Consider the following 23,621-nt stretch of genomic DNA (forward strand, 5'->3'; position numbering starts at 1 on the left):
CATGATTAAGATGCCAATAAAGATAAAAATAATGTGACACTAAGTTGAATGGGAATGATTTTTTTTTTCATTCCTGTGAAATGAAACTAACGTGGACCTATTCTTGCAGCTCAGTAGTCAGGTGTCCATATTCTTTATTACTGTTCAAACATAATCTGATAACAGGTTTGTGTTGTTATCACAGCAGGAGACTCTGATCACAGCTACGTCGTTCTGACACTGCACGATACCGAGGTTCTCCCGTTACTATCCAGGAACTCTGGGCCTGAGCTCCTCAGTGGTGTGAAGGTTCCTGCTCAATGCTGCGTCTGTTTGCAGGACAAACCCCAGGCCTGTGGCCCCGCGTCTCACCACCATTGAAGGATGCTGGGTAAAACGACACTGCTGTTACCGTTCGGACTCAATATGGCGGAGACCCGACACCATGTGAAGGCGCGACCCACCTTCTCCCAGAAGGATACAGTTACTGTGGTAAAAAAGGAAAATGTGTGTCGCTTGTTGCAACATCAGAGACGGAGAGGTGGGAACGGAAGGAAACAATGGCTGGAAATGGATTCTCACAGAGTTCACCTCCACTGAACTCACACACAGGGTTTAGGAGAAGGTTCCTCAGATTCTCAGGGAAAGTGAGCAGAGTTTCAGTCTGCTGCCCAGTCCAAACCAAAGACCGCACGTTTAGGTGGGTGTGGACAAAGTCAACGTTTTCTTTTCTTTCACATTGCACAGGAAGTCGTCTTCTATGACCAGTTTCTTGAATATCATATATATATATATATTTATATATATATATATATACATATATATATATATATATATCCAAATATGTCCAATGTGGACAATGTGTGGGTTTTGGATCTGTGACAACATGAAAGTGGCCTTCATTTAGCTTTTAGCTCTTAGATATTTTGGCTTGGCTTCATGACTTTTCTGGTCTTCTGGTTAAAATAACTCATAAGTGTTACACACGAAGGTTTAGTTTTCAAGAGATTTTGTTGACTTTTTTTAGTGATATTTCTGACTGTTTCAATGTGGTTTTCGTAGTTTGTCTGTTTTTCCCATTAAGCCTCAGCTGCTGGTTTGTTTTGGGACAGTGTGTGCAGCTCTCCGTGGCCACACCCCTCCTGCTGTACGCTGTTTACAAAACAAACCAAACTAAATCACATGTGTAACGTCTGAGAGGGTGATAACAGCAGAGACGTAACGTTTCAACACCGTCTGCTTGATGTTCAGTTTCCCACACGACTGGGGCTGGTTTTTAATCTGTTTGTTTTGTTTTATGAGACAGGAAGTAAGAGTGGGACTCCTTAAAGCTGCAAACAAACACAAGGAAGTGTGTGTGTGTGTGTGTGTGTGCGTGAGGACATTACATCATCAGTAGTGAGAGAGCAATACTTGCAGCCGCTGAGGTATTTCTGTCACGACACCCAGAACAGGAAGGACACATTTGAGTGAATGTGTGTGTGTGTGTGTGTGTGTGTGTGTAAGCCACAGAGCGAGATATGTGCTTGCATTCCAATGAGTGTGTGACTGTGCAAGCCAATGAGCTTTCACCTCCATTACTCTCTCACACATACACACAAATGCTGTTTGTAAACATAACACACTTGATATATGTCCAGACAGGAAATACATCAAAGCACAACTCATGTCACACTAGAAGCTGAGAGTTCCTCAAATCTGCTAATATCTCATATATATACGCTAGAAGCCTGAGACCCTGAAGGCAACATCAGCCTTAAAGGAATAGAAAAGTGAAAAAAAGCAACATGGAAATAACTAACACTAAAGTTAAAGCTAAAAGAAGTTTGACAGCTCAAAGATGCTGTTTGAAAACATACAAAGTAAAAAATATATATAAATAATGAAGGCTCCTTACAGCCTTCATTATTTATATCTTTTTTATTTTATTTTATTTTTTTTAATGGAAGAGAAAAACATGAAGGCTAACATGATCGAAAATGCTTTAAAAAGCCTATACAAAAAATTATAAATTAAAAAGATTCTGCTAATGGTTAAAGCTAATTATTTAATTAAAAGGATCACTAGACTTACATCACTGACAAGTTGAAAAATAATTTAAACAAGTGAGAACTGTTAACTGTCGACAATTTCTAACGGACAGACTAAAAAAATGTATAGTTTAAGATTTAAAGAATCGAAGCGACGAGGGTTAAGCCGGTGAATCACTGCTGCCACCTGGTGGTGTAATGACATGAGAATCTTTAGAGGAGAGACGGACTTAAAAGTGACAGTTTTAAAGCAAAAAAGTTTGAATTGTATATTTCTTTAACGGCCATGTGTGACCATCGTACTTTCTCACCACTGCTGCCTCCAAAAGATCAACATCTCACAAATGTTTACATTTATGACAACAATATTTATTAGAGCTAAATAATCACTTTTTCAATAAAATCTACATTAAACAAACATTGTACAATAAATAAAAACTTTTTTCATATTTACAGCAGACAGACTGGTAGCAGTGTACATAAAAAGTGCAGCGGGCCAGTGTTTGGAGGTGCGGTCAGTGTCCGAACATTTCCTGGGAGGCGTAGGTCATGTAAAGGAAGCCATCTTCATCCTGCTGCTCCTTGTAAACCTGAGCCATGGTCAGCGACATGCTGCCCAGACCCTTGTTGTTGATGAGCAGGTAGAAGGCCTGAGTGGGCAACAGCGCCATCCTGTTCCTGAGGTAAGAGGGGCAGACAGAATGAGTGGAGACGAGACAAAAAAAAAGAAGACAGAAGAGTCTGTCAGCAACAAGCATCAGCTGCATTCCATTTTTTATTTTCAGTCATCTCAACCATCCGTTTGGGACAGAAACTGGCAACACGAGGGTGAAGGACTACATTCATGTTCCCACAATGCACAGTAGTGTAATGACAGGACATGACTCTACAGACAGTACCGGTTCCTACTGCGAAGAATCAAGAACAGTACTACAACAACAAAATAAATAAATATACACAACAGGCACAAAACCAGGAGCCATATTTAACATTTTCCAGTAGTCAGAGCAGCTCCAGGACAGAAGAACAGCACCAGGAATTATGTGGTTTTCCTACTGGAAAGTAAAAACGTTTTACCATCACCACAAGGAATTACATCAAACGACCAGTACACAGTACACAGAGCAGTACTAGAGTAGTTCAAACACTACACACTTATTATTCATTTAACCAAGAGGTTAAAAGTCAATCTTTGTTTACTGCCATCTCACTAACCCAACCGCTTCACAACAAAGTCATGATGTATCCAGGTCTGACATCTGACTCAGCGTGTGACCCAGGCCTTGTGCAGCTGGACATGATTTGCTGGATCATGGTGACGGAGGCTAAAAGCAGGAAGCAGCAACACATCTGTCCATGATCTGTCCATGATCTGATAAAAAAAAGGACCACAGCGTCTGACTTTGAACGGTGCAGGATTTGTTTTTGTGAAATCATTAAATACAGGTGCTGTTGTGCTGAGGGTGAAGTTTTACCTGATGATTGTGACAAACTGCGTCATCGTGAGTTCATGAGGAACCAGGAACTTTGTTTTATCCAGAGGAGGGAGAAACTTCTCACGCTCATATCGTTCAATGATTACCTGAAGAAGAAGACAGGGCAGAGATGGAGAATGTTTAAAAAAAAAACAAATATAAAGTTACTAATAAAACACATGGAAACTAAGAGCTAAAAATAAATTAAATTTTAAAAAAGTTCTAATTTGCTACTGTCCAAAAAACAAAAACATGAGTTGTTACTCATATGTACGATATTGACACGATTATATCAATTCCTCACACGGTGGTGACGAATCAGCCGACGTAAATCTGCAAACACAAAAGTCTAACACTAATTAAACTCAAATTTTAATTTTAACTTACCGGGATCTTGTTTGGGAACTTGGACTTGATTCCTGCCACCTCCTGTTTCCTCGTGGCTGAAATAAATTAATAATAAAATCACATCACAGAGGACACGGTTTCGGCTGTTGGTTGATGACTGTCAATCGTTTACCAAAACTTTTTCTCTGTTTGAAGGGCTTGTTCTGCGGCTGCTGGTGGTTACTCTCAAACGGAGGCATTTCTTTTCTGATCCCTTCTGTTCTTTCTCAGCGTCTGAGTGTGCGATGGACGAGGCTCCGCAGTTAAATAGACAAATTCTGCGGCTGTGACGCATCAGCTGATTAACACGTGGCGCCAATCGTCGTCGGCATCACTGACGCTGGGAAAGGATGGGGAGAGTCAAAGGGATTGGGTTAGGGTCGAAGAAGAACAGCTACGGGTTTGGCAAAAGTAAAAAATTAAATAAATAAAAAAAAGTAAAAAAAAAAAAAGAAAAGAAAGATATTGTATGTTTACTTTATTTTAACGGTCGGTTATTCGTACTGATATATTAAATACGAGCTCTCGTGGTAATGGTCAACAACGGTCGAGTCAAAGCGTCCCATCATCCTAGTAATCAATATTATCGGAATGAAAACATAAGTCCTTTTATTGTGAAAATCCACACCGGATGTTATTGTACTCGGCGGTTCCCGTAAGTGTGCTGTTTTGACAGCTGCCCACCAGCACCTCACTGAATGGACCTCACTGTCTTTCAGAGGACACTGTACCGGAACGGTTGAAAGCAGCGGGCCGAACCAGAACCTCGTCGCCCTGCCATGGACGAGCAGGCGGGCCCCGGGGTGTTCTTCAGCGGCGGCAGCGGAGTCAAAGCTGCGCCGCTCGGAGACGTCACAGAGACAGCCGGAGCTCAGTACAGCATCGCGGGGATTTTACACTACCTCCAGTACGAGTGGGCCCGGTACGAAGTAGAGCGGGCTCAGTGGGAGGTGGAGCGGGCCGAGCTGCAGGTGAGGGGCTGCTGTCGTCAACACCCGGAGCCGCTCACGAGACTCCGGGGAATGACACAGATTTCTGGCCGCTGTAAAGTCACGGTCATAACTTGGTGTGATTGCAGGAGATGTGTCTCCGCCGTGAGTCAGAAAACTGCGGAGTGTAGTTTTTTTTTTTTTTTTTTTTTTCCATGTCTGCCTTGAAAAAACAAGAGTAAAAATCAGAGAATTATATTGTCATGAAAACAGTCGGGATTCTGAGATAAAAGTATCTTAGATTTTAAACAAGACTCCGTGATGAAAGGTTGACATTTATGTTACTGTATTTAAAAAATGTGAGCATTATTATAGATCTAAAATCCAAAAACAGTCTAAAAACATCTCTTTATTCAGGATTCCGAGATGTAACTTTCATAGAGTTCCTTCGAAAAAGTCGTGAGAACTGATGGAAAAGTCAGACTTTGACTTGTATCTGGAATTATTAAAAAAAAAATAGTAAGACTTCTGATGTTTTTTAAAAAAAAGTTCCTTATTACAGACCTGTGTAAAGGTGAAAATTGTAAGAAATCAATTATTTTTATCTCATATCTGAACAAAATGCAATCATTTTAAAGTAAAGATTTGGGGAAAAACGTATTGTGAGAGAAGAAATCTGAATTCTAACTTACATTTCCAACTTAAATGTAAGAATTCTGAGATGATGAAAAAAAGACATTATTTTTCTCCATATTCTGAGAAAAAGATGGATTATTAAGGCTCCTGATTATTACCAGGTTAGTCACAGGGTCAGGCCTTAGAACAGATCAGACATGAAGTTGACACAGGTCACAGGAGTTCCTCCGTGCTGGACGTTCAGACTCTCAGAAATCCTGCCTCATTTCCCAGGAGGCTTTGGGGCTTTCATGATAACTGCTGACCCGTGAATGTAGACTAGTGGAGCAGTAAATAGCTGCATGATCTAAAGTAGAACCTGATACCCGCACATGGTCAGTGCTGACTGTGTCAAGAGCGCCCCCTTGCGGCTAGAGTGAGGAGGAACACATACTGTAGGTCAAATTTTAAAATCAATCAAATTAAGTAGAGACTTAATCATTTTTTTATCAAATAGAAATATTTGACACAATAAGTAGCAATGCGTTTTTTAAATTCAGTTTAATCTCAGTTGACAGATGAATCAATGAATGTTAGGTGCAGCACTGCCACCTGCAGGATTGGAGTGTTTGTACATTAAGGGACTTTAAATGCAATATTTTGTCAATAATTAATTCATCGATTTGATGCACGTTTGTCTCGGCTCTAAACCTACAGTTGACTCCATTAATGGCAGCTTGACTTGTTTACCTCCAGGCTCAGATCGCCTTCCTCCAGGGCGAGCGACGAGGTCAGGAGAATCTGAAGAAAGACCTAGTGAGAAGAATCAAGATGTTGGAGTATGCGCTCAAACAGGAGCGGTGAGTTCTGATCAGAGCTCTGAGGAACTTGGCAGGAAACAAACGAGTCACTGATAAGAGTGTGTGTGTGTTTTTGTTTCCCAGGGCCAAGTACCACAAACTGAAATATGGAACCGACCTGAACCAGGGAGAGATTGAAGTCCCCAGTTATGACTCAGGTAGAACGCACCAGTGTGACTGTAAGGTGTCATAAATCCAGATACGGTGTTGAATTAATGTGGTCAACACCAGCTCGGAGTGTGAACAGCTGCTTCATCAACAGGTCCAAATTCCACCTACATCATGAGTGAATCTCTAGAGGATAACGTCTTGATCGTTGACAGATCTGTGATGGTCCTGGTTTAGATCCGCGTGGACTGAAAAGTATCATTTTACTAGACGTTTGAAAACCTGGCGTGTGTGTGTGTGTGTGTGTTTCAGATGAGGGTGATGACACTGAAGCTCCCAGTCCTCCAAACATAAGCAGCCATCATCAGCTCAGCTGGAAACAGGGACGTCAGCTGCTCAGGCAGTGAGTTTTCCCTAAGAATTCAAACTTCGTTTGTCTGACAAATACTGACTGGCAACTTTTCACCTGCGTCCACATGAGCTCACCATCAGATCACCTTTTTCTTTTTTATAATATCTGCTTACACTTACCTGGTTTACAGTGTTAGCATCTTCTAGCTCCCAGTCACATCGGCTAACATTTCCTAGCATATCTTAGCACTTATATCTGCTGTATTAGCTAACATCAGCTCACTGCTAACACTTAGCATAGCAGTAAGACATTAGCTTTGGCCTAAATCCCTACTGTTTAACCTGCAAACATTTACTACAACTTAAATTAAACCCTGTTTTTTTACAAAGGTTTTGTGTGTTAGCGGTAGCATAAGCGCGCAACAATTTCACCAGTGTGGGATTAATAAAGTAGGATCTAATCTAAATTTGCACTAATCTAATCATGAGTTTACGGTCTTTTAATATTGGCGTTTATTAGCTATTAGCCGTTAGCTTTTAGCATTATTTCGGTAAAATTAGTTTTGTTCGCTCTGTTTAAATAATGACGCTTTCTAGTTCGGTAAAATTAGCTAAAGTTTTGTTTAACGCTCTGTTTAAATAATGACGCTTTCTAAATCGCTAATTACATTCGCAACAATGTGAGTCACCCTGTATCGTTACTTCTCGTTAATTCTTTGTTTATTTTTTTATTTACAAATTTATAAATGACTGAAATGCTGCAGCACACAAGTGTGTGTGTGTGTGTGTGTGTGTCTATGTGTATGTAGGGGTGTCTGTGTGTGTTGTCAGTGAATGGAGGATTGTGTGGAGACATGGAGGCCTCCTGTGATGGCAGAGGCTGGTACAGACTCTCTCTCTCTCCGTCTCTGTCTCTCTCTCTCTGTCTCTCTCTCTCTCTCACTCTCATTACAAACTGTATCTCTGGAGAAAACACATCAGATTCCATTCACAAATCTTACCCGTCCTTTGGGGATTAAAAACGGTCAGGGTCCAGGTGTTTTACAGCTAAAGGTCAGTACAGAGTCTAAACTTTATAATAACAATAATAATAATAATAATTACAAACTGTAACTGAGGTTTACAATCAGAAATTTACATTTATACACCGTCAGTTCTAGTTAGTTAATAAATAACTAATCTGATTATTTACTTGTTTGCTTGACAAAAGTAATAAACTGATGATTGTTCAGTTTTATGGCGTTACCTGAGAGGAACTTGTTTTTTTTTTTCCCTGGTCAGACTGGAGGTAATGAGATTATTATGATAATTACAATGCTAACTCTGTACTGTACTGTAAACATTAATAACATAAGTTAACATTTTCATTTTACCTAATAGAAACCCTACTGTAAGTGAGTCATGTTTTAGCATATTTAAAAGAGTGCTAATGCTAACATGACTAAACAGGTGTTTAGAACCAATGTTTGAAGACGTGTCTACTTGGTGTTACAGAAGTTATTCAGTGTAAAAATAATCTAGTTTGGTTGAAAGCAGATACTGGGGTTAGAAGAACTAATCAGGAGTAAAAAAAAACTTGGAGTGAAAGTAGCATATTTTGGTCTGAAGTTATCAGGTCTAAGCAGATGTTGGCGCCGTACAATAAGAGCTAACAAATAGCGATAGCAGGTGTTATGAAGCTGTACTATAAATAAACCAAGCCAGTTCATTTTACTAGTACTGTCTTCTTTATATCTGTTGAAACTGTTTTGTTTTGAAAGTCTGAGACTAAAAGTTCGGGTCAGGTCAAGGAGAACAGAACTAACCCCAACCCTCGGTCCCTCAGGTACCTGCAGGAAGTGGGCTACACTGACACCATCCTGGATGTGAAGTCTCAGCGAGTGCGAGGTCTACTCGGTCTGACGGAGGATTCCAAAGTCAGCAGAACTCAACCCATGGTCAACGGTACCGAACCGTCGTCTCAGAACTACAGCACCATGATCAGGTACTGTATGAGGAACTAAATACTCTCAAAATTAATCAAATAAGGCACTGGTCCAGTTAAGATTGAAGATCATCATATTTTTAATAATTTAGCAAATATTAAAGTAAAGAATTGCCTTCATTTATCATCTTAACCAACACAAAACTGTTATAAACCAAAAATAAAGCCACAATAGACTTCTCTAAAACTCGCAGATGATTTTGCCAATTATTACTCTTACTGTTTGCCTTCGTCGGCTGGGCTAACATATCCACTTCCTGCTTCAGTAAACCTGAAATGTCCGACTCCGCCACCGTGCTGGAGGCCTTCAAATTCATTGAGAGCGCCGTAGCCTTCTGTGATGAAGATGAGGAGGAAGAAGAGGAGGCCGAAGGGCAGGACAGAACCATCCTGGAACTGGCTACAGTGAGACGACGCAAAAACAACAAAATAATGCGATAGAAAATGACATTTAAAAATGATTTTAAGAATCTTTGTGACACTGGATGATGTATATATAAAACTACACATCAAACCTTGTTTCTCGTGTTGTTGTTTTAACAGTTAGTGAAGAAGAAACAGTCATCAATGCCGTCTTCTACGACTTCAGACCTCAGTGACGACCCAGACGCAGAGAAGGCCCTGAAGGGGTTCGATTTCTTGGCGGGTCAGGATGATCTGGACGGACTGCCTGAGCCTGGGACCGGTGAGTGGGGTTGGTAATAGTTCAATGAAGTCTTTATTTCTGTATCATGAGGAAGTGAAGTGAAGTTATTTGGTTATTTTTTGTTTTGAGCCTTTGTGTCTCCCCCTGCTGGTACATAGAGAAGCAGCAGCCGTCCTCCGTGGCTGAAGCGTCCTGGATTGTGGATCAGAGTCTGATCGCCCAACTGAAGGAGCAGTACAGGAAGGAGCGCAAGGGCAAAAAAGGAGTGAAGAGTGCGTGCTCCTCCACCTTCATCTTCTCTCCTTCACTCTGTGTTGGGTGGCTCTGCTTCTTCTTCTCACCTGTCGTGATCCATTTTATATTTTTTTTCTTCTCTTTGTTTTTGTCTTCTCTCACTTTGCTCTCTTTTATTCTTTTATTCATTCTCTTTCCTCTCCTCATTCCTTATCTTTCTTCTCTGCCACTTTTTCGCTTCTGTTTTTTATTTTTTTTTCCTTCTCTTTCCACACAGGACCAAACCGCTCTAAGCTCCAGGACATGTTAGCCAACCTCCGTGATGCTGAGGATCTCCCATCAGTCCAGCCTTCTTTGGCTCCGCCCACCAGGCCTAGTGTCCCCAGACTTACAGAACAGGAAATCGGTCGGCTGGACGAGGGTAACTTCCCTCTTATTTCCCGCCCTCTTGTTGTCATTCACGGTTCTGTTTTAAACGCGGTTCTTTGGTTCTTCTCGTGACAGAGGCCATGACATTCCTACCATCACCTGGAAAATCTTTCATCCTGGGTCAAGTGGATGAGGCGGTTTCCCACGAGCTCGGTCTGGGAGAACTGGCCGGACTGACCGTGGCTAACGAAGCTGACGGCACGTCATATGACGTGAGGAGAACACTGAAAACACAGACGGGAGATTCTATCACCTCAGATTTTTCACCTTCCTTTTTTTCCTCCTCCTCAGATCAGCACCAGCACGGACGCCCTGAGGAAGACCTGGAATCCCAAGTTTACTCTGCGCAGCCACTTTGACTCAGTGAGGAGTCTGGCCTTTCATCCAGTGGAGCCCATCCTGATCACCGCCTCCGAGGACCACACCCTCAAACTGTGGAACCTCCAGAAGACGGCGCCAGCCAAGAAGTAGGGCCGCGGCGTGTTGATAACAGTTCAGGTGTAGAGAGAGTGTATGATACGATGACGTCACATCTGTGTCTCCTGATTCTGCAGATGTGCTGCGTTAGATGTGGAGCCCGTTTACACGTTCAGAGCACACAGGTGAGACGCCGACCGGAAAACTCTGGGTTCATTTCCCAGTTCAGATTTGTGAGCTCCTAAAATATTACCTTAATAAAACCTTTCACTGATGTACCGTCTCTGCAGTGGAGCCGTGCTCTGCGTCACCATGACATCCAACGGTGAACAGTGCTTCAGCGGAGGAGTGGACGGTAACATTCAGAGCTGGAACCTCCCTAATCCCAACATCGACCCCTACGACTCATACGGTATTTTTCACTTTCTGTCGGTGACATTTATTAGAATCAGTGAATCTCAGTTCTAATATAAACAGAATTGCGCTCTATGCTCTGTGCTGCAGATTCCTCTGTCCTCAGGGGGGCGCTCTCTGGTCATACCGACTCAGTGTGGGGTGTGGTCCATAGCTCCGCCCATCACCGTCTTCTGTCTTGCTCCGCCGATGGGACGATGCGGTTGTGGAACGCTGCAGATACCTCACCGTGTCTCGCTGTTTTCAACGAAAAAGGAGGTAAGAGACCAGGACACGGTAGAAGGACAAACAGGACACTCTGCTGGATTTCAGTATAAAAACCTGTAGAAGTCAAGAGCTCAAGGTTGAAGTTAACCCTGTTAATACGTCCACTGTTTGACTCCGTCATGGTTTTGACCTCTTCTCCTCCTCCTCCTCCTTTCTGGGCTGTCAGAGCTGGGTGTGCCGACCTCGGTTGACGTGGTGACCTGTGAACCAAATCAAATGATAACGTCATTCTCCACGGGACACATTTGCCTCTTTAACATGGAGACTCAGCAGCTCATCCTGAAGATTGATTCTGCTGGACCACCAGGTAGATGAGTCTGGAGGGTAGTGAGAGGAAGAAGAAGAAGAATTCAGTTATAATAATGCTGCTGGTTCACTGCTGCCTCATCTGGCCATGTTGTGTAACTGGGGTGAATCAAATAAGGGTTGTTGCATGAATTAACTTCTGTCTGACATAAAAACACAGTAAACAAAGTATTAAAAGGACAATTTTGAAAATAAATGATAAAAAATAACAGTTAAATTTAGGAAACCATAGAGATAGGAAAATAAATGAAATAGCAGTTAAATTTAGGAAACCATAGAGATATTGCAATATTTAAACAACTACAATAAAACGAATGAATATTTATCATGTATATAATAAGGCACGTCTTCTACAGTGTGATGATTTTACCATGTGACACTGTGTCAGCTGACACTGACGCTTGTTTTTCGCAGACGCTCCATGTAAAATCAACAAAGTGCTGAGTCATCCTACGCTTCCAATCACCATCACGGCTCAGGAGGATCGCCACATTCAGTTCTTTGACAACAACACAGGTCAGCTGACGCTGAGCTTCTTCCTCACCGTGGCACATGCTGTGAACGACCCAGGAGTTTCTTTGTCTGGATGTCACACTGATTTCCTGCTTTTCACTTGATATCATTCAGTGAAATTACCAATGTTTATGTAAAGCTTTTAAACAAAGTGTTACTAATGCTCGAGCAATTATTTGAAAGCAGGCTTAGTTAGCAGCTACATCATTTACTGCTGGCTAACAGCTTCAAGTATTTATTAGCGTCAAATGTCAGCTGATGAATGAAGACAGACCACGTTAAGAGCAGAAAATCTCTGATGAATAACTGATTCATTACATAACATTTATTAAATAACAGAAAATTATATGAAGTCACAGCAGATGTCGAATTGCTTCTGATGTTAGCAACAAAATAATTTAGCTAACACGCTACTAACGTAATGTAATGAAACCTAATATTGCTTGAAACGGAATGCTGACAGCTGCTATTTGAAGTTACCATTTTACTGCGACTAATTTTGGAACGTTTCATCTTGGCTAATGTTGTTGATGGTTGTCATTAGACTATCTAATGTCAGACTAATGTCATCTGCATATATCACATTAAAGGAGGCTACTTAGCAGAAGCTAATGTTGAATTGCAGCTAAAGTAACTCCTAAAAACACGTCTAGCTTCTTGATTTGCACAGTAACTATGTTCTTTATTGTGAAGGTAAATGTGTCCACTCCATGGTGGCTCATCTGGACTCGGTGACCAGTCTGGCTGTGGATCCAAATGGACTTTACCTCATGTCAGGAAGTAAGTCTTCGAGCGCCGGACACGCCCAATGTTGCCACACATACAGACACACCTGACCTCCCTTCTGCATCAACTCTCTCCTCAGGTCACGACTCCTCTGTGCGTTTGTGGAACATGGAAACCAAGACGTGCATCCAGGAGGTCACAGCTCACCGTAAGAAGTTTGAGGAGTCCATCCACGCTGTGGCGTTCCACCCAACCATGTGCTATATCGGCAGCGCCGGTGCTGACGCGCTTGCCAAGGTTTTTGTATGACTGAACACCACCACTCACCCCCCGCATCCCCCCCCCACCACACACACACACACACATACTCACTGGACTTCGGCTGGCCTGGGTCCTGACAACACTCCACACGCCAATGAGGAACAGACAACAAGCCAAAAACAAGCACCTGTCATCTTCAGCTCTAGTCTGTGTTTGCGTTGGTCTGTGCCTTTACATGATCTTAGAATTCAAGTTGAGCAGATATTAGCCCCGCCCACAATGACAACTGTTGCTATGGCGACTGCTTTTACTGATATTTTATTCACTTGGCATGGATTTAAGTGTAGACAAACAGAGGCTTTTATTGTGAAATGCCCAAATTTATTATTGTAGGCAAACATAATCAGACACTTTATTTCGTTGTCATTATTATTAGAGTCCTAATGAACATTGATAAGAATGTTACAGCGAGAGGTTTAGGAAAATTGGTTGTTTTTTCTGTACCTAGAGAAACAGAAAATAAAAGTTTGAGGAACAAAATCTGGAGGTTAATGCTAAAGTGCTGAAGAGGAGATACAATGATCTTTATTTTTTGCAAAACTGCAGCTTTGTAAATTATTATTTATTTTTGTGGAAAATTTCAAAGCTGTGGCGTCGTGTGAGTTTGTGAACAAAATTTGATCTTGGAAATGTTGAATGTGGATTAACAGTTGATCAACAAGTGGAAACTTTTATTTTGAAAATTGCATGCTAATATAGTAGCGATGCTAACCCCTGTATGTCGTTGACGTAACATATACAATGTATGATCATGTTATGTCAGTTTTAAGGTAAAGAGAATTCTTCTGATTCGCCACTAAAATAATGTCAGTGTGGGCGGAGCTTAAGATTGTTGCCCCCTCGTCTGCTTCAATTAAGCAAACGATAACTTAATGGTTTTTGATTGCTCAGCAGGTCTAAGGACCAAAAGTGGCAGTTTTGCACGTGTAAACACGACTACATTAAAGTCATCATAGAGTTTGCGGTATTCTGGGAACAAACTGGTAATTTTTGTGTATTTTTTTCATATGTTTTTTCTGATGTAAATATTTGTATTGAGGTTTATTTTAATAATTTATTGATTGTTAAAACCTGCGACACTACTGTATGTTTTCATTGTTGTTTCTTCTTTGATTTTGTAATGGTTTTAGAATCAACACAAACAACCATCAGACCAACGTGACAGGTTGCTAATGCTAACTCAGTCCTCTGGGTTGTTGGTTTGGTAAATTTGTTTGTTAAACTTTTTTATTGGCTTCCTTGTTTGTTGATGATGACGTTTTCTAACTTGAGAGTTTATTCTGCTGCTCCGTTGTGACGTGTCACTCCCTGTTTTTTGTTTAATTCTTTTTTTAACCAAAATTCTGTGTTGAACGATGAAGCTGTTTCCTTCTGAAAACTTTACTAATGTAAGCGGAGAAAAGCCTAAAAAAGCTGTTTGTACAGTTTTTAGATTTTAAAGCACTTTTGTTCATTAATGTGAAGGGCGTGTGCACATAGGACTAGAACGTGAGTTATTAATTCTTGCTGCCTTCAACACGAAACTCGATACAATGTTTTTACATTGAATTGACATGTGACACGTGACATAAATATGAATGGCAGCTATCATACATTAACAATAATATTAAACTATTTTAAAGGCTAAGGGCAAAGTCAGGAAAGCTAGTTAATACAAGTGAAGGTATGCGTTATGTAATCTCTGAAGAACATTTGGACCTTGTTGTTCTAGTCACCTAATTATAGTAAGTTATTTTCACTTTGTAAAAAAGTCACAGCATATTTGATTACTGAGAAAAATGTGAGGTATTCATAGTGTTTCTACTGTACACATCAACTATCCATTGTTGAACAACTGTTGTTTGAGGAAACCATTTTTTATCAGAAGCATCAGAACTCGTCTCTTTATTTTACCAAGTTAGTTACTTTTGAAGGTTATAGCACTTATAGGTGTGACATCACTTCCTTGAATGATGTCAGTTTAACTAAATACAAAAATGTATTATTAATATATTATTAATTTCGTTATTTCCCATGTACAGTGAAGCATTGTAGAGAATTTAGACCATGATATGTAGATAAAGAATTATATAGCTGTTGTTCTTTTTAATTTGAAATAAATGGGAGAGATACATATTTATCAATAACAATAATAAAGGTATATGTTGTATATCATGCTAGAGACTTGTGTTTTTTCTGCTATGTTTGTGTTGGAAAGATTCTTTAAAAATGGAGAAATATCAAGTAGACAGCCTGTCTTCTGTGTAAACTGCCATATATATATATTTTTATGTTTTAGATAAAATATATTTTGAAAGTTTATTTCAGGTACCTACTTATCTTTAATTCTTTTCAGGAAAAAAAATCTATAAAAAAAAAATCTATATCAAACTTAAAAAAACATCAACTGTTTGCGGGTGGTGCTAGGTACCTACTTATCTTTAATTCTTTTTAGGAAAAAAATCTATATCAAACTTAAAAACATCAACTGTTTGCGGGTGGTGCAGTATCCCGTCTATCCTGTAGGAGGCCAGCTGCGACTTTAACCAACAGGAAACTACGGCAGCAGAAGAAGCAAAGGGATAAACAGATGTGTAAACAGAGTTAATGTCGTGGTATTATTCGTTAGTGGAGCCTTTTCAGTGTGATGAGAATAAGAGGAAACAGCTCAATCTTCAGGTCGGTGGATCGATTTTAACGTAAACTGTTAAAATATGGCGAATATTTGGCTCACTTTAGTTTAGCCACTTCCTAGCATCACATGCTACTGTTAGCAGCGGGCGTAGGCGCGTTTAATTTAGAGGCCTCCTTATTAAAATGTTTCCAATGTTTTCACTCTTTGCTCACATGACGTCATGTATTGACATGTTTTCCTGTCTTTAGTGTAAATGTCGTGTCGACGGCGTTTGTGTGTAGTTAGCCGTCAGCTAACTGTTTAGCAGTTCCACGTCAGAAAAAACTAATTTGACAGCAGGTTACATAACGTTTCATATTTAACAAAGATGAGATATACATATAGTTTTTTTAACACATCATGTTACCCTTCTACCCTGTAGGAGGCGCTGTCAAACATTTTGAATGCTCTTGTTTTGAATAACAATACATCTTAAGTTTGTCATTAATTTTTACAGAAGTCTTACCTTACAATTTAACCTTTTTTCACAATAAGTGGAACCTCTTGGTTACAAATAGTAAATGACTTAATAGTTTCATCAATAGAGGTGAATAATTGTTAAATTTATGTTGTTTAAACTAAAGTTAACATCTTAGAAGGTGTGTTTTTGCCACCTGTAGAGTCTGTATAATAAAGTAATAAAACATTTTTTTTTGGTCACAGCCATGATTCATCTTTCAGTCTGACGTCTCACAATGGCTGCTGAGTTGTTTCCTGCTAACACGCTGCTGCCTCCGGCCACCACCAGCAGTAACTCATCCGTGCAGCAGGAGGAGCAGCATCAGAACGTGACCAACAACAACGGCAGCAGCAGCAACAGCAGCATCAGTGCACAAAGTTCCTGCAGCTGGCAGGGTCTTTACCCCAGCATCCGAGAGAGGTGAGGGCCAAAACACTACAACAGTGTTATAGCATGACAATGGAAATACAAAATAATTAATGGCCAAAGTTACCTACTGATTTTGGGACAGGGATTTGGTAATAAACAGTAGCTGTTTGCCAACAGTGATGTTTTTATTCCTCTTCCTTTTTTCACATGAATCTGTGTTTTGATCTTTATCGTAGAAACTCAGTCATGTTCAACAATGAAATGATGGCAGATGTTCACTTTGTGGTTGGACCCCCTGGTGGAACACAAAGAGTTCCAGGTCACAAGGTAACAAAATAACAACATAATCATCTCACATCGATCACACTTTAAACAGCAGCAGTTACAGTACCAACACCACCGTGTTGTTGTGTTTTATGTTGTTATAAAAACTTTTGCTTTTTCTGTAAATAAAATTGAGAGCTTTATTTGTTTTTATTTGCCTATTGGCTCTTAGACTGTTGGTCTAATGCCTTTCCTTAAAAGAGGTTGTGTGGTGTTGGTTTAAAATGTCATGTGTCTTAACTTATCCTTCATTTTGTCTGCTCTGCTAGTACGTCTTAGCGGTCGGCAGCTCTGTGTTCCATGCTATGTTCTACGGGGAACTGGCTGAGGATCAGGATGAGATCCGGATCCCAGATGTGGAGCCACCGTCTTTCCTGGCTATGCTGAAGTAAATCAACCTCGAATTAAGCATTAATTTACATCAAATTGACTAATTATTGTGAGGTGGTAACTTAAGTGCTACATCTCCACAGATACATCTACTGTGACGAGATCGACCTGTGTGCCGACACGGTGCTCGCCACCCTTTATGCTGCCAAAAAGTACATCGTTCCTCACCTGGCACGGGCCTGTGTGAGCTTCCTGGAGACAAGTCTTAGTGCAAAGAACGCGTGTGTGCTGCTGTCACAGAGCTGTCTGTTTGAAGAACCTGACCTGACACAGCGTTGCTGGGAGGTGATCGATGCTCAGGCTGAGCTAGCACTTCGCTCTGAAGGATTCTGTGATATTGACATACAAACATTAGAGAGTATTCTGCGCCGAGAGACACTTAACGCCAAAGAGATGGTTGTGTTTGAGGCAACACTGAACTGGGCAGAGGCTGAGTGCCAACGTCAGGAACTGTCCCCAACCATTGAGAATAAGCGGCTGGTACTCGGGAAGGCGATCTACCTGATTCGTATACCTACTATGGTCCTGGAGGACTTTGCCAATGGTGCAGCACAGTCTGGTGTCCTCACTCTGAACGAGACCAATGACATCTTTTTGTGGTACACCGCCGCCAATAAACCTGAACTCTTGTTCTGTACGAAACCTCGCAAAGGCCTGGCTCCACAACGGTGCCACCGCTTCCAGTCCTGTGCATACAGGAGCAACCAATGGCGGTACCGAGGACGGTGCGACAGCATCCAGTTTGCCGTAGACAAGCGTGTTTTCATAGCTGGGTTTGGGCTTTACGGCTCCAGCTGTGGCTCGGCCGAGTACAGCGCTAAGATTGAGCTGAAACGCCAGGGTGTGCCAATGGCACAGAGGATCATCAAATACTTCTCTGACGGCTCCAGCAGCACTTTCACCGTCTGGTTTGAGTATCCGGTGCAGATCGAGCCGGACACGTTCTACACTGCTAGCGTGGTTCTGGACGGGAACGAGCTGAGCTATTTTGGCCAGGAGGGCATGACGGAGGTGCAGTGTGGCAAAGTGACCTTCCAATTCCAGTGCTCATCAGACAGCACCAACGGTACTGGTGTGCAGGGAGGTCAGATACCAGAACTCATCTTCTACGCATGAGGGGAACATCACCAAGAAAACAAATCTGTTGAAAAGAAAAGGTTTTTAACACTGCTGATAAGTTCACCCTGTTGCTCCTAGTGATGACCCAAGATGCCATCCTAGTGATTCTATTTTAAAGTGCCAGTAGGGGGAGCCATGTTTTTTAGTCATTCCACGTTTTCAATTCCATCTTAATATTTTCTTTTTATTTAAAATGTTTAGTAAAAGTCTGTATCCTTGGTGTCATGCTGTTGTCACAGTATGCATAACATATGCTTTTATTCTTTTTTTAGCATCTTTATTCAACATATTTAACATTACAAATCAAACACAGCAGGACAATGGAGAATCTATTTAATAATTGTAAAAAAAAAACATAATTACCGACTGACATAATATTGTGAATCACAATTAATTGAGTATTGAATGTAAAAAAACAGTATTGTTTCATGTCCTCATTATGATATAATGTTGGTGTTTGCCTAGTTATCGCAATAATGAAAAGACGGATGTTTGTAAATACACATCGATGATAGAACATCTTACACAGTGATGAGTTAAAGCACAAATGGAAACCTGGGCGCTGCCATCTTTTTTGAGGCACCATGCCATTTCTAGCCTTTAAGGCATTTGTGTCTTGTTGTAGCTGCAGACTTGCGGTTCACAGGGTTGCACTGATCCTCCTAGTGCATTATGGGTAACATGCAGGCTCTAAGGTAAGCTCTGTTTTTAATTTAGAAATCAATTTTTTTGTGCCAATATCTTTGGTGCTGAAAGGAGCATCTTAACATGACGTTAACGCTAACCAGCATGAAGTTCCTCAGATCACCTGAGGGGGGCTCTGCTACCGAGAAGAAACTTTATATTAACTGTTTTATTTAGAGACCATCTACACTTCTTGTGATTTTAATTTCCTATACTCTGAAGATTGTCAATGTGTTTCTGTGACTGTTTCCTGTTTGTTTATTTGTTTATCTGATCCAGAACCACATTGAACATGTTTGTAAACATGTTGTTTTCAACATCTCTGTGTTGAATGTGCCAGTGACCTAGTTTGTGGCCTTAAGAACAATCAACTTTTACAAATAAAATATTAATTTTCCTACCGACTCTTCTTTGATTAATCAGGTGAAATGCTGTAACACGAATACGTATGACCTGTATAGTTAGTTTGTCCCGAACTCAACGAATGTCGTCAATTTTACCGCACGTTTCCTTGTTTTGGCAAACAGAAAAACATGATCGGATCGTTCACTCTCGCACAGTCCCTACTATACATCACTTACTGTAAATATAACCATCAATGCTTCGTTGAGACACTTTGAGAAACGTCAAATGCTGGGTAACGGGAGTTTTGATTAAGAAACGTCAAATGCTGGGTAACGGGAGAAGCGTATTGACGAGAGTCACTATTTTGTCCCTCTGCGGTTGCCGTCCTTCTCCTCAGAGTTTCCGGACTGAGCGAACTGTGGATCTTTAATTCGCCTTGATGAACAGGTTAAAGATCATTTCAGGTCTGACAAGCATTTCATATAAACCAGAGATATTTTGTAAATGTATGATTGTCATCTTGGACTAATCCTTTTCGTCTTTTCATGTTTAATATTGTTTTAATTACACGAGAACCCTCAGGTGGAAAGATGTTTTGTTTACTTATCCAGCGATCTTTTTTCGTGTGCTAAATCCCTGAAAGTCACCTAGGAGTCATAGACAATTTAAAGCGGAATAAACGTGATAATGAACTTAAAGACTGCTAAAAAATAAAAAAGGACTGAGAAATAGCCTTAAGTTAGATTTGAAATAGCTCAACTAAGCACATCGATAAAGGTAGGAACAAAGGTTAAAGTAGAAGAAGCTAACACATAACAAACATACCATAATTTATTACAAAGGGTAGCAATTATCTCAGGAATTATTTAAAAAAAACACTCAATATGAATAAAAGCCAGTCGCCATAAATTAGAATAATTAAGCAATCAGCAGAAACAATGCCCAAAAGACGGATCACAAATATACCAAAAATATATTTTTGTCTAGATTTTAATTGGACACATATGGCAAGAATTCAATCACAGAATTTGTCGTAGAGTAAAAATATCCAAATGTGTCACCACACACAGGTCATCTCTGTCCCTCTGGTGCCTGGGATCATGGACAGGACCTATGGAGACAGGACTGTGGCTCAGTGGGTGTCAGCAGCAGCAGAGGAAGTTCAGACCCTGATGATGTGGTGGTGGTTCATGGGGTGAGGACCGCCATCTGCAAAGCAAAGAGGGGAGCGTTCAAGGTAAGAACTGCACAAAAAAGCTCAAACCAAAGTATATGAATATATCACAAATAACTGCTGAAGGAGAAACTAAGGCAAACTGCAGTACTTAACTTGGCCAACAGAGGCTTCAGGGTCACATCCAGTGTCACTCATTTAAGTGTAGCATAATTTCCATGTCACTAAACCTTGTCATCGTCTAGGACACCACACCTGACGAGCTGCTGAGCACAGCCATGACAGCCGTGCTGAAGGAGGTGGGACTGTCTCCGGAGCAGCTGGGGGACATCTGTGTGGGTGAGATGAGCTCTCAGTGTGACGTGTGTCAGAAAAACTACAACACACAGAACCAACACATCTTATCATCCTGATGGACATGTGTGCAGGAAACGTGCTGCAGCCCGGAGCTGGAGCCCTGGTGGTTCGGGTGTCTCATTTCCTCAGGTGAGATCATTGTCCACTTAAGACACACAGTGTGGACATTCACTGGGAGGACAACCATCATCTGAACTGGTTGTAAAAAACACAGCTTCTGCAAGATGTCCGCACAGAGAATGTATTTAAATGTTTGTAGAAAGTCAATGGCCACAAATGCTGTATTTAAATGTTTGTAGAAAGTCAATCATTGTTGTGTCAGTGTCTGACGTCTGTCGTCTCTTTAGTGGTTTTCCAGAATCGGTTCCTGTCTACACCGTCAACAGACAGTGCTCCTCGGGGCTGCAGGCGTTGCTTAACATCGCAGGTAAAAAGTCCACAGCTGCAGCTGGATGGAATTCATGACCAACCTTTCTCTGACGGTTTCTCTGTCTCTGTCCAGGAGCCATCAGGAGTAGAACCATCAACCTGGGTCTCGCCTGTGGGTAGGTTTCACTGGTGTGGTTGGTGTGATGTGATGCCTTTGCTTTTGTGGTTAACATAACCAGCCAATGCCCCCTGTAGGAGACTTGATGTAAAACAAAATATTTTCCAACCTCGTCTGAATCCAACAAACCTTCCAAAAAAACACCATGAGGTTTAGTTTGTCCTTTTAGTCACAGAGAATTCTTCTGTACATTCTTTTTCTGACTTTGTGAATCAACAGTGAAGTGAAATCTTGATATGTGTGTGTGTGTGTGTGTGTTTCCACAGTGTGGAAAGCATGTCTCTGCGTTCCATGGAAAACCCTGGAGATCTGAGCTCCAGGCTGATGGACATCGACAAAGCCAGAGACTGCATCATCCCAATGGGGTGAGACCATCACTTAGGACAGCAGTGAATTAGGACACCTCAGAAAACACGGAATTAGAAACGTATCAGAACAACCACAAGACTATGATATTTGTTGTGATTGAGTTTCCTGTCTCCTCTGATGATCCTTGTGTTTCTGTTATCGGTTCTTCTGCTGTGACTGGTGTGACTGAAGCATTACCTCGGAGAACGTGGCAGAACGATATGGAATCTCCAGAGAGAAGCAGGACGCTTTTGCTCTCAGTTCACAACAAAAGTACCTTGATTTGATCTATATCACAAAAATATCAGTAATATAAAAAATGTAATAATATATAATATATACATGTAGTGTGTCTGTTAAAGTTGTAACCAGGCTCCGCCTCCTTTCCCCCAGAGCTGCCCACGCACAGAGCACAGGTGTGTTCGACCAGGAGGTCGTTCCTGTCTCCACTAAGTTAGTGGACGCCGATGGCGGCGAACGTCAGGTGATCGTCAGTAAAGACGATGGCATCAGAGCGGGAACCACGTTAGCAGGATTGAGCAAACTGCGACCCGCCTTCAAAGCAGACGGCAGCACCACCGCAGGTACGTTGCAGCGCCACCATTAGGTTCAACACAATCACCGCGGTTTCACTTATGTGTGTGTGTGTGGTTCTGCTCTCAGGAAACTCAAGCCAGGTGAGTGACGGAGCAGCAGCACTGCTGATTGGTCGCAGGTCTGCGGTGGAGGCTCGTGGTTTGCCGGTGCTGGGGGTCCTCAGGGCCAGTGCTGTAGTCGGAGTTCCCCCTGATCTCATGGGTGTTGGACCCGCCTACGCCATCCCTGTAGCGCTGGAACGAGCCGGTGAGATTTGCACCATAGAGTGGAGTCGTGTGCTGGTGGTTTGAGTGACTTAAAAGAAATAAAAAATAAACTAAATTGTGGTGAACTTTACGTAAGGAGTATAATGCTAATATGCTATAATATAATGCTAATTAAAGAATAAAAAAAAATACAGATTAGCTGCTTTGAAATAATAATTATAGTGTGTGGTGACATGATATCAAACGGCCTGAATAAAAATTTTAAAAATTAGTTTTGTATGAGACTCCAATGTTAAATCGTTGTTTTTCTCTCCAGGTCTGACTGTGGCTGACGTTGACGTTTTTGAAATCAACGAGGCCTTCGCCAGTCAGGTGACGAAACCCGTTCAAAACCCTGCTCTACTGTAGGCAGGGTTTGAGAGCGTTTTTGCCAACAGCCAGTAGAGGGCGACATATATGTTATTCCTCTTATTTCAGGCGGTGTACTGCGTGGAGAAGCTGGGCATTCCTATGGAGAAGGTGAATCCTAATGGTGGCGCTATTGCACTGGGTCATCCTTTGGGCTGCACTGGAGCGCGACAGGTTGTGACGCTGCTCAACGAACTCAAACGTAGAGGACGCAGGTTTGAATCCTCCACGTCAACACTTTGGTTTATATATAATAAAGGTTTTGTTGACAATTGTTCTATTGACTCCACAAGAAATCAAATAATTTAGTAACCTGGCTATAGTTTATTTTATTTTTAAATTAAAGAACCTTTACTGCCCCCTGGAGACGTGTTAAATCCAGTATTTTTTATTTTCCTGTGACTGCAGAGCTTATGGTGTTGTCTCCATGTGCATCGGGACTGGGATGGGAGCAGCTGCTGTCTTTGAGTACCCAGGACCGTAGACGCCACCTACAGGTCACATCCACCTGCCTGTACTAGAAGTACCTAGAAATCTTATCGATCAGTTTATTGATTGTATAGTTTCTAAATGAACTCAGTGTTTGGAGCAGAAATATGAGAAACAATTATCTGGAATTTTCTTGGTAATTTAAAACTAACACTGGAGA

At 41.3% G+C, this 23,621-nt stretch overlaps 4 protein-coding genes and 1 long non-coding RNA gene across 6 annotated transcripts; 3 read left to right on the plus strand and 2 right to left on the minus strand.

Annotated features, from left to right (window-relative positions):
• Nucleotides 1–2,354: 2,354 nt before the first annotated feature.
• On the minus strand, nucleotides 2,355–4,469 carry map1lc3c (microtubule-associated protein 1 light chain 3 gamma). Its single transcript, XM_008316479.3, has 5 exons — nucleotides 4,349–4,469; nucleotides 4,005–4,211; nucleotides 3,872–3,927; nucleotides 3,485–3,591; nucleotides 2,355–2,687 (listed from the first exon to the last, which is right to left on the minus strand). The coding sequence occupies exons 2-5, from the start codon at nucleotides 4,069–4,071 to the stop codon at nucleotides 2,525–2,527; spliced, it is 393 nt and encodes a 130-aa protein (XP_008314701.1). The 5' UTR covers nucleotides 4,072–4,211; nucleotides 4,349–4,469; the 3' UTR covers nucleotides 2,355–2,524.
• Nucleotides 4,070–15,145, plus strand: LOC103383384 (striatin-like). The gene is made up of 19 exons (XM_008316480.3): nucleotides 4,070–4,282; nucleotides 4,591–4,842; nucleotides 6,172–6,275; nucleotides 6,360–6,433; nucleotides 6,696–6,786; nucleotides 8,560–8,718; nucleotides 8,985–9,123; nucleotides 9,262–9,403; nucleotides 9,523–9,636; nucleotides 9,876–10,019; nucleotides 10,103–10,239; nucleotides 10,319–10,494; nucleotides 10,582–10,629; nucleotides 10,735–10,856; nucleotides 10,949–11,116; nucleotides 11,292–11,432; nucleotides 11,846–11,947; nucleotides 12,638–12,724; nucleotides 12,810–15,145. Exons 2-19 carry the CDS (start codon nucleotides 4,651–4,653, stop codon nucleotides 12,977–12,979), a joined length of 2,310 nt encoding a protein of 769 aa, XP_008314702.1. The 5' UTR covers nucleotides 4,070–4,282; nucleotides 4,591–4,650; the 3' UTR covers nucleotides 12,980–15,145.
• LOC107989033 (uncharacterized) lies at nucleotides 10,975–13,119 on the minus strand. The gene is made up of 3 exons (XR_001760529.2): nucleotides 13,043–13,119; nucleotides 11,180–11,325; nucleotides 10,975–11,095 (listed from the first exon to the last, which is right to left on the minus strand). It is a non-coding gene; the product is annotated as an uncharacterized LOC107989033 (long non-coding RNA).
• A 337-nt stretch (nucleotides 15,146–15,482) lies between the features above and the next one.
• Nucleotides 15,483–19,388, plus strand: btbd3a (BTB (POZ) domain containing 3a). Of its 2 annotated transcripts, XM_008316481.3 has the most exons (5): nucleotides 15,483–15,649; nucleotides 16,308–16,524; nucleotides 16,710–16,800; nucleotides 17,067–17,185; nucleotides 17,271–18,303. In XM_008316481.3, exons 2-5 carry the CDS (start codon nucleotides 16,340–16,342, stop codon nucleotides 18,301–18,303), a joined length of 1,428 nt encoding a protein of 475 aa, XP_008314703.1. In that variant the 5' UTR covers nucleotides 15,483–15,649; nucleotides 16,308–16,339. The 2 variants fall into 2 exon arrangements, with proteins under 2 accessions (XP_008314703.1, XP_024914644.1); XM_025058876.1 differs by lacking the exon at nucleotides 15,483–15,649 and having other exon boundaries at nucleotides 16,310–16,524; nucleotides 17,271–19,388.
• A 302-nt stretch (nucleotides 19,389–19,690) lies between these two features.
• Nucleotides 19,691–23,561, plus strand: acaa1 (acetyl-CoA acyltransferase 1). The gene is made up of 13 exons (XM_008316482.3): nucleotides 19,691–19,799; nucleotides 20,406–20,572; nucleotides 20,755–20,848; nucleotides 20,938–20,995; nucleotides 21,214–21,293; nucleotides 21,369–21,411; nucleotides 21,680–21,778; nucleotides 21,954–22,034; nucleotides 22,155–22,345; nucleotides 22,425–22,604; nucleotides 22,881–22,936; nucleotides 23,042–23,187; nucleotides 23,381–23,561. The coding sequence occupies exons 1-13, from the start codon at nucleotides 19,775–19,777 to the stop codon at nucleotides 23,454–23,456; spliced, it is 1,296 nt and encodes a 431-aa protein (XP_008314704.1). The 5' UTR covers nucleotides 19,691–19,774; the 3' UTR covers nucleotides 23,457–23,561.
• Nucleotides 23,562–23,621: the final 60 nt, after the last annotated feature.

The sequence above is a fragment of the Cynoglossus semilaevis genome, chromosome 9 (assembly GCF_000523025.1).
Source record: "Cynoglossus semilaevis isolate Cse_v1.0 chromosome 9, Cse_v1.0, whole genome shotgun sequence".
Lineage (NCBI taxonomy): Eukaryota > Metazoa > Chordata > Actinopteri > Pleuronectiformes > Cynoglossidae > Cynoglossus > Cynoglossus semilaevis.

Coding starts and splice junctions, on each gene's coding strand:
- acaa1 (XM_008316482.3), top strand. CDS start 19,775: ATGAACAGGTTAAAGATCATTTCAG. Junction 21,412..21,679: donor AACCTGGGTCTCGCCTGTGG/GTAGGTTTCACT, acceptor GTGTTTCCACAG/TGTGGAAAGCATGTCTCTGC. Junction 22,605..22,880: donor TGTAGCGCTGGAACGAGCCG/GTGAGATTTGCA, acceptor TTTTCTCTCCAG/GTCTGACTGTGGCTGACGTT.
- map1lc3c (XM_008316479.3), bottom strand. CDS start 4,071: ATGCCTCCGTTTGAGAGTAACCACCAGCAGCCGCAGAACAAGCCCTTC. Junction 3,592..3,871: donor AGTTCCCAAACAAGATCCCG/GTAAGTTAAAAT, acceptor CTTCTTCTTCAG/GTAATCATTGAACGATATGA. Junction 2,688..3,484: donor CAGTTTGTCACAATCATCAG/GTAAAACTTCAC, acceptor CTCTTACCTCAG/GAACAGGATGGCGCTGTTGC.
- btbd3a (XM_008316481.3), top strand. CDS start 16,340: ATGGCTGCTGAGTTGTTTCCTGCTAACACGCTGCTGCCTCCGGCCACC. Junction 16,525..16,709: donor TACCCCAGCATCCGAGAGAG/GTGAGGGCCAAA, acceptor TCTTTATCGTAG/AAACTCAGTCATGTTCAACA. Junction 17,186..17,270: donor TCTTTCCTGGCTATGCTGAA/GTAAATCAACCT, acceptor ACATCTCCACAG/ATACATCTACTGTGACGAGA.
- LOC103383384 (XM_008316480.3), top strand. CDS start 4,651: ATGGACGAGCAGGCGGGCCCCGGGGTGTTCTTCAGCGGCGGCAGCGGA. Junction 4,843..6,171: donor TGGAGCGGGCCGAGCTGCAG/GTGAGGGGCTGC, acceptor GTTTACCTCCAG/GCTCAGATCGCCTTCCTCCA. Junction 10,495..10,581: donor AAGACGGCGCCAGCCAAGAA/GTAGGGCCGCGG, acceptor CTGATTCTGCAG/ATGTGCTGCGTTAGATGTGG.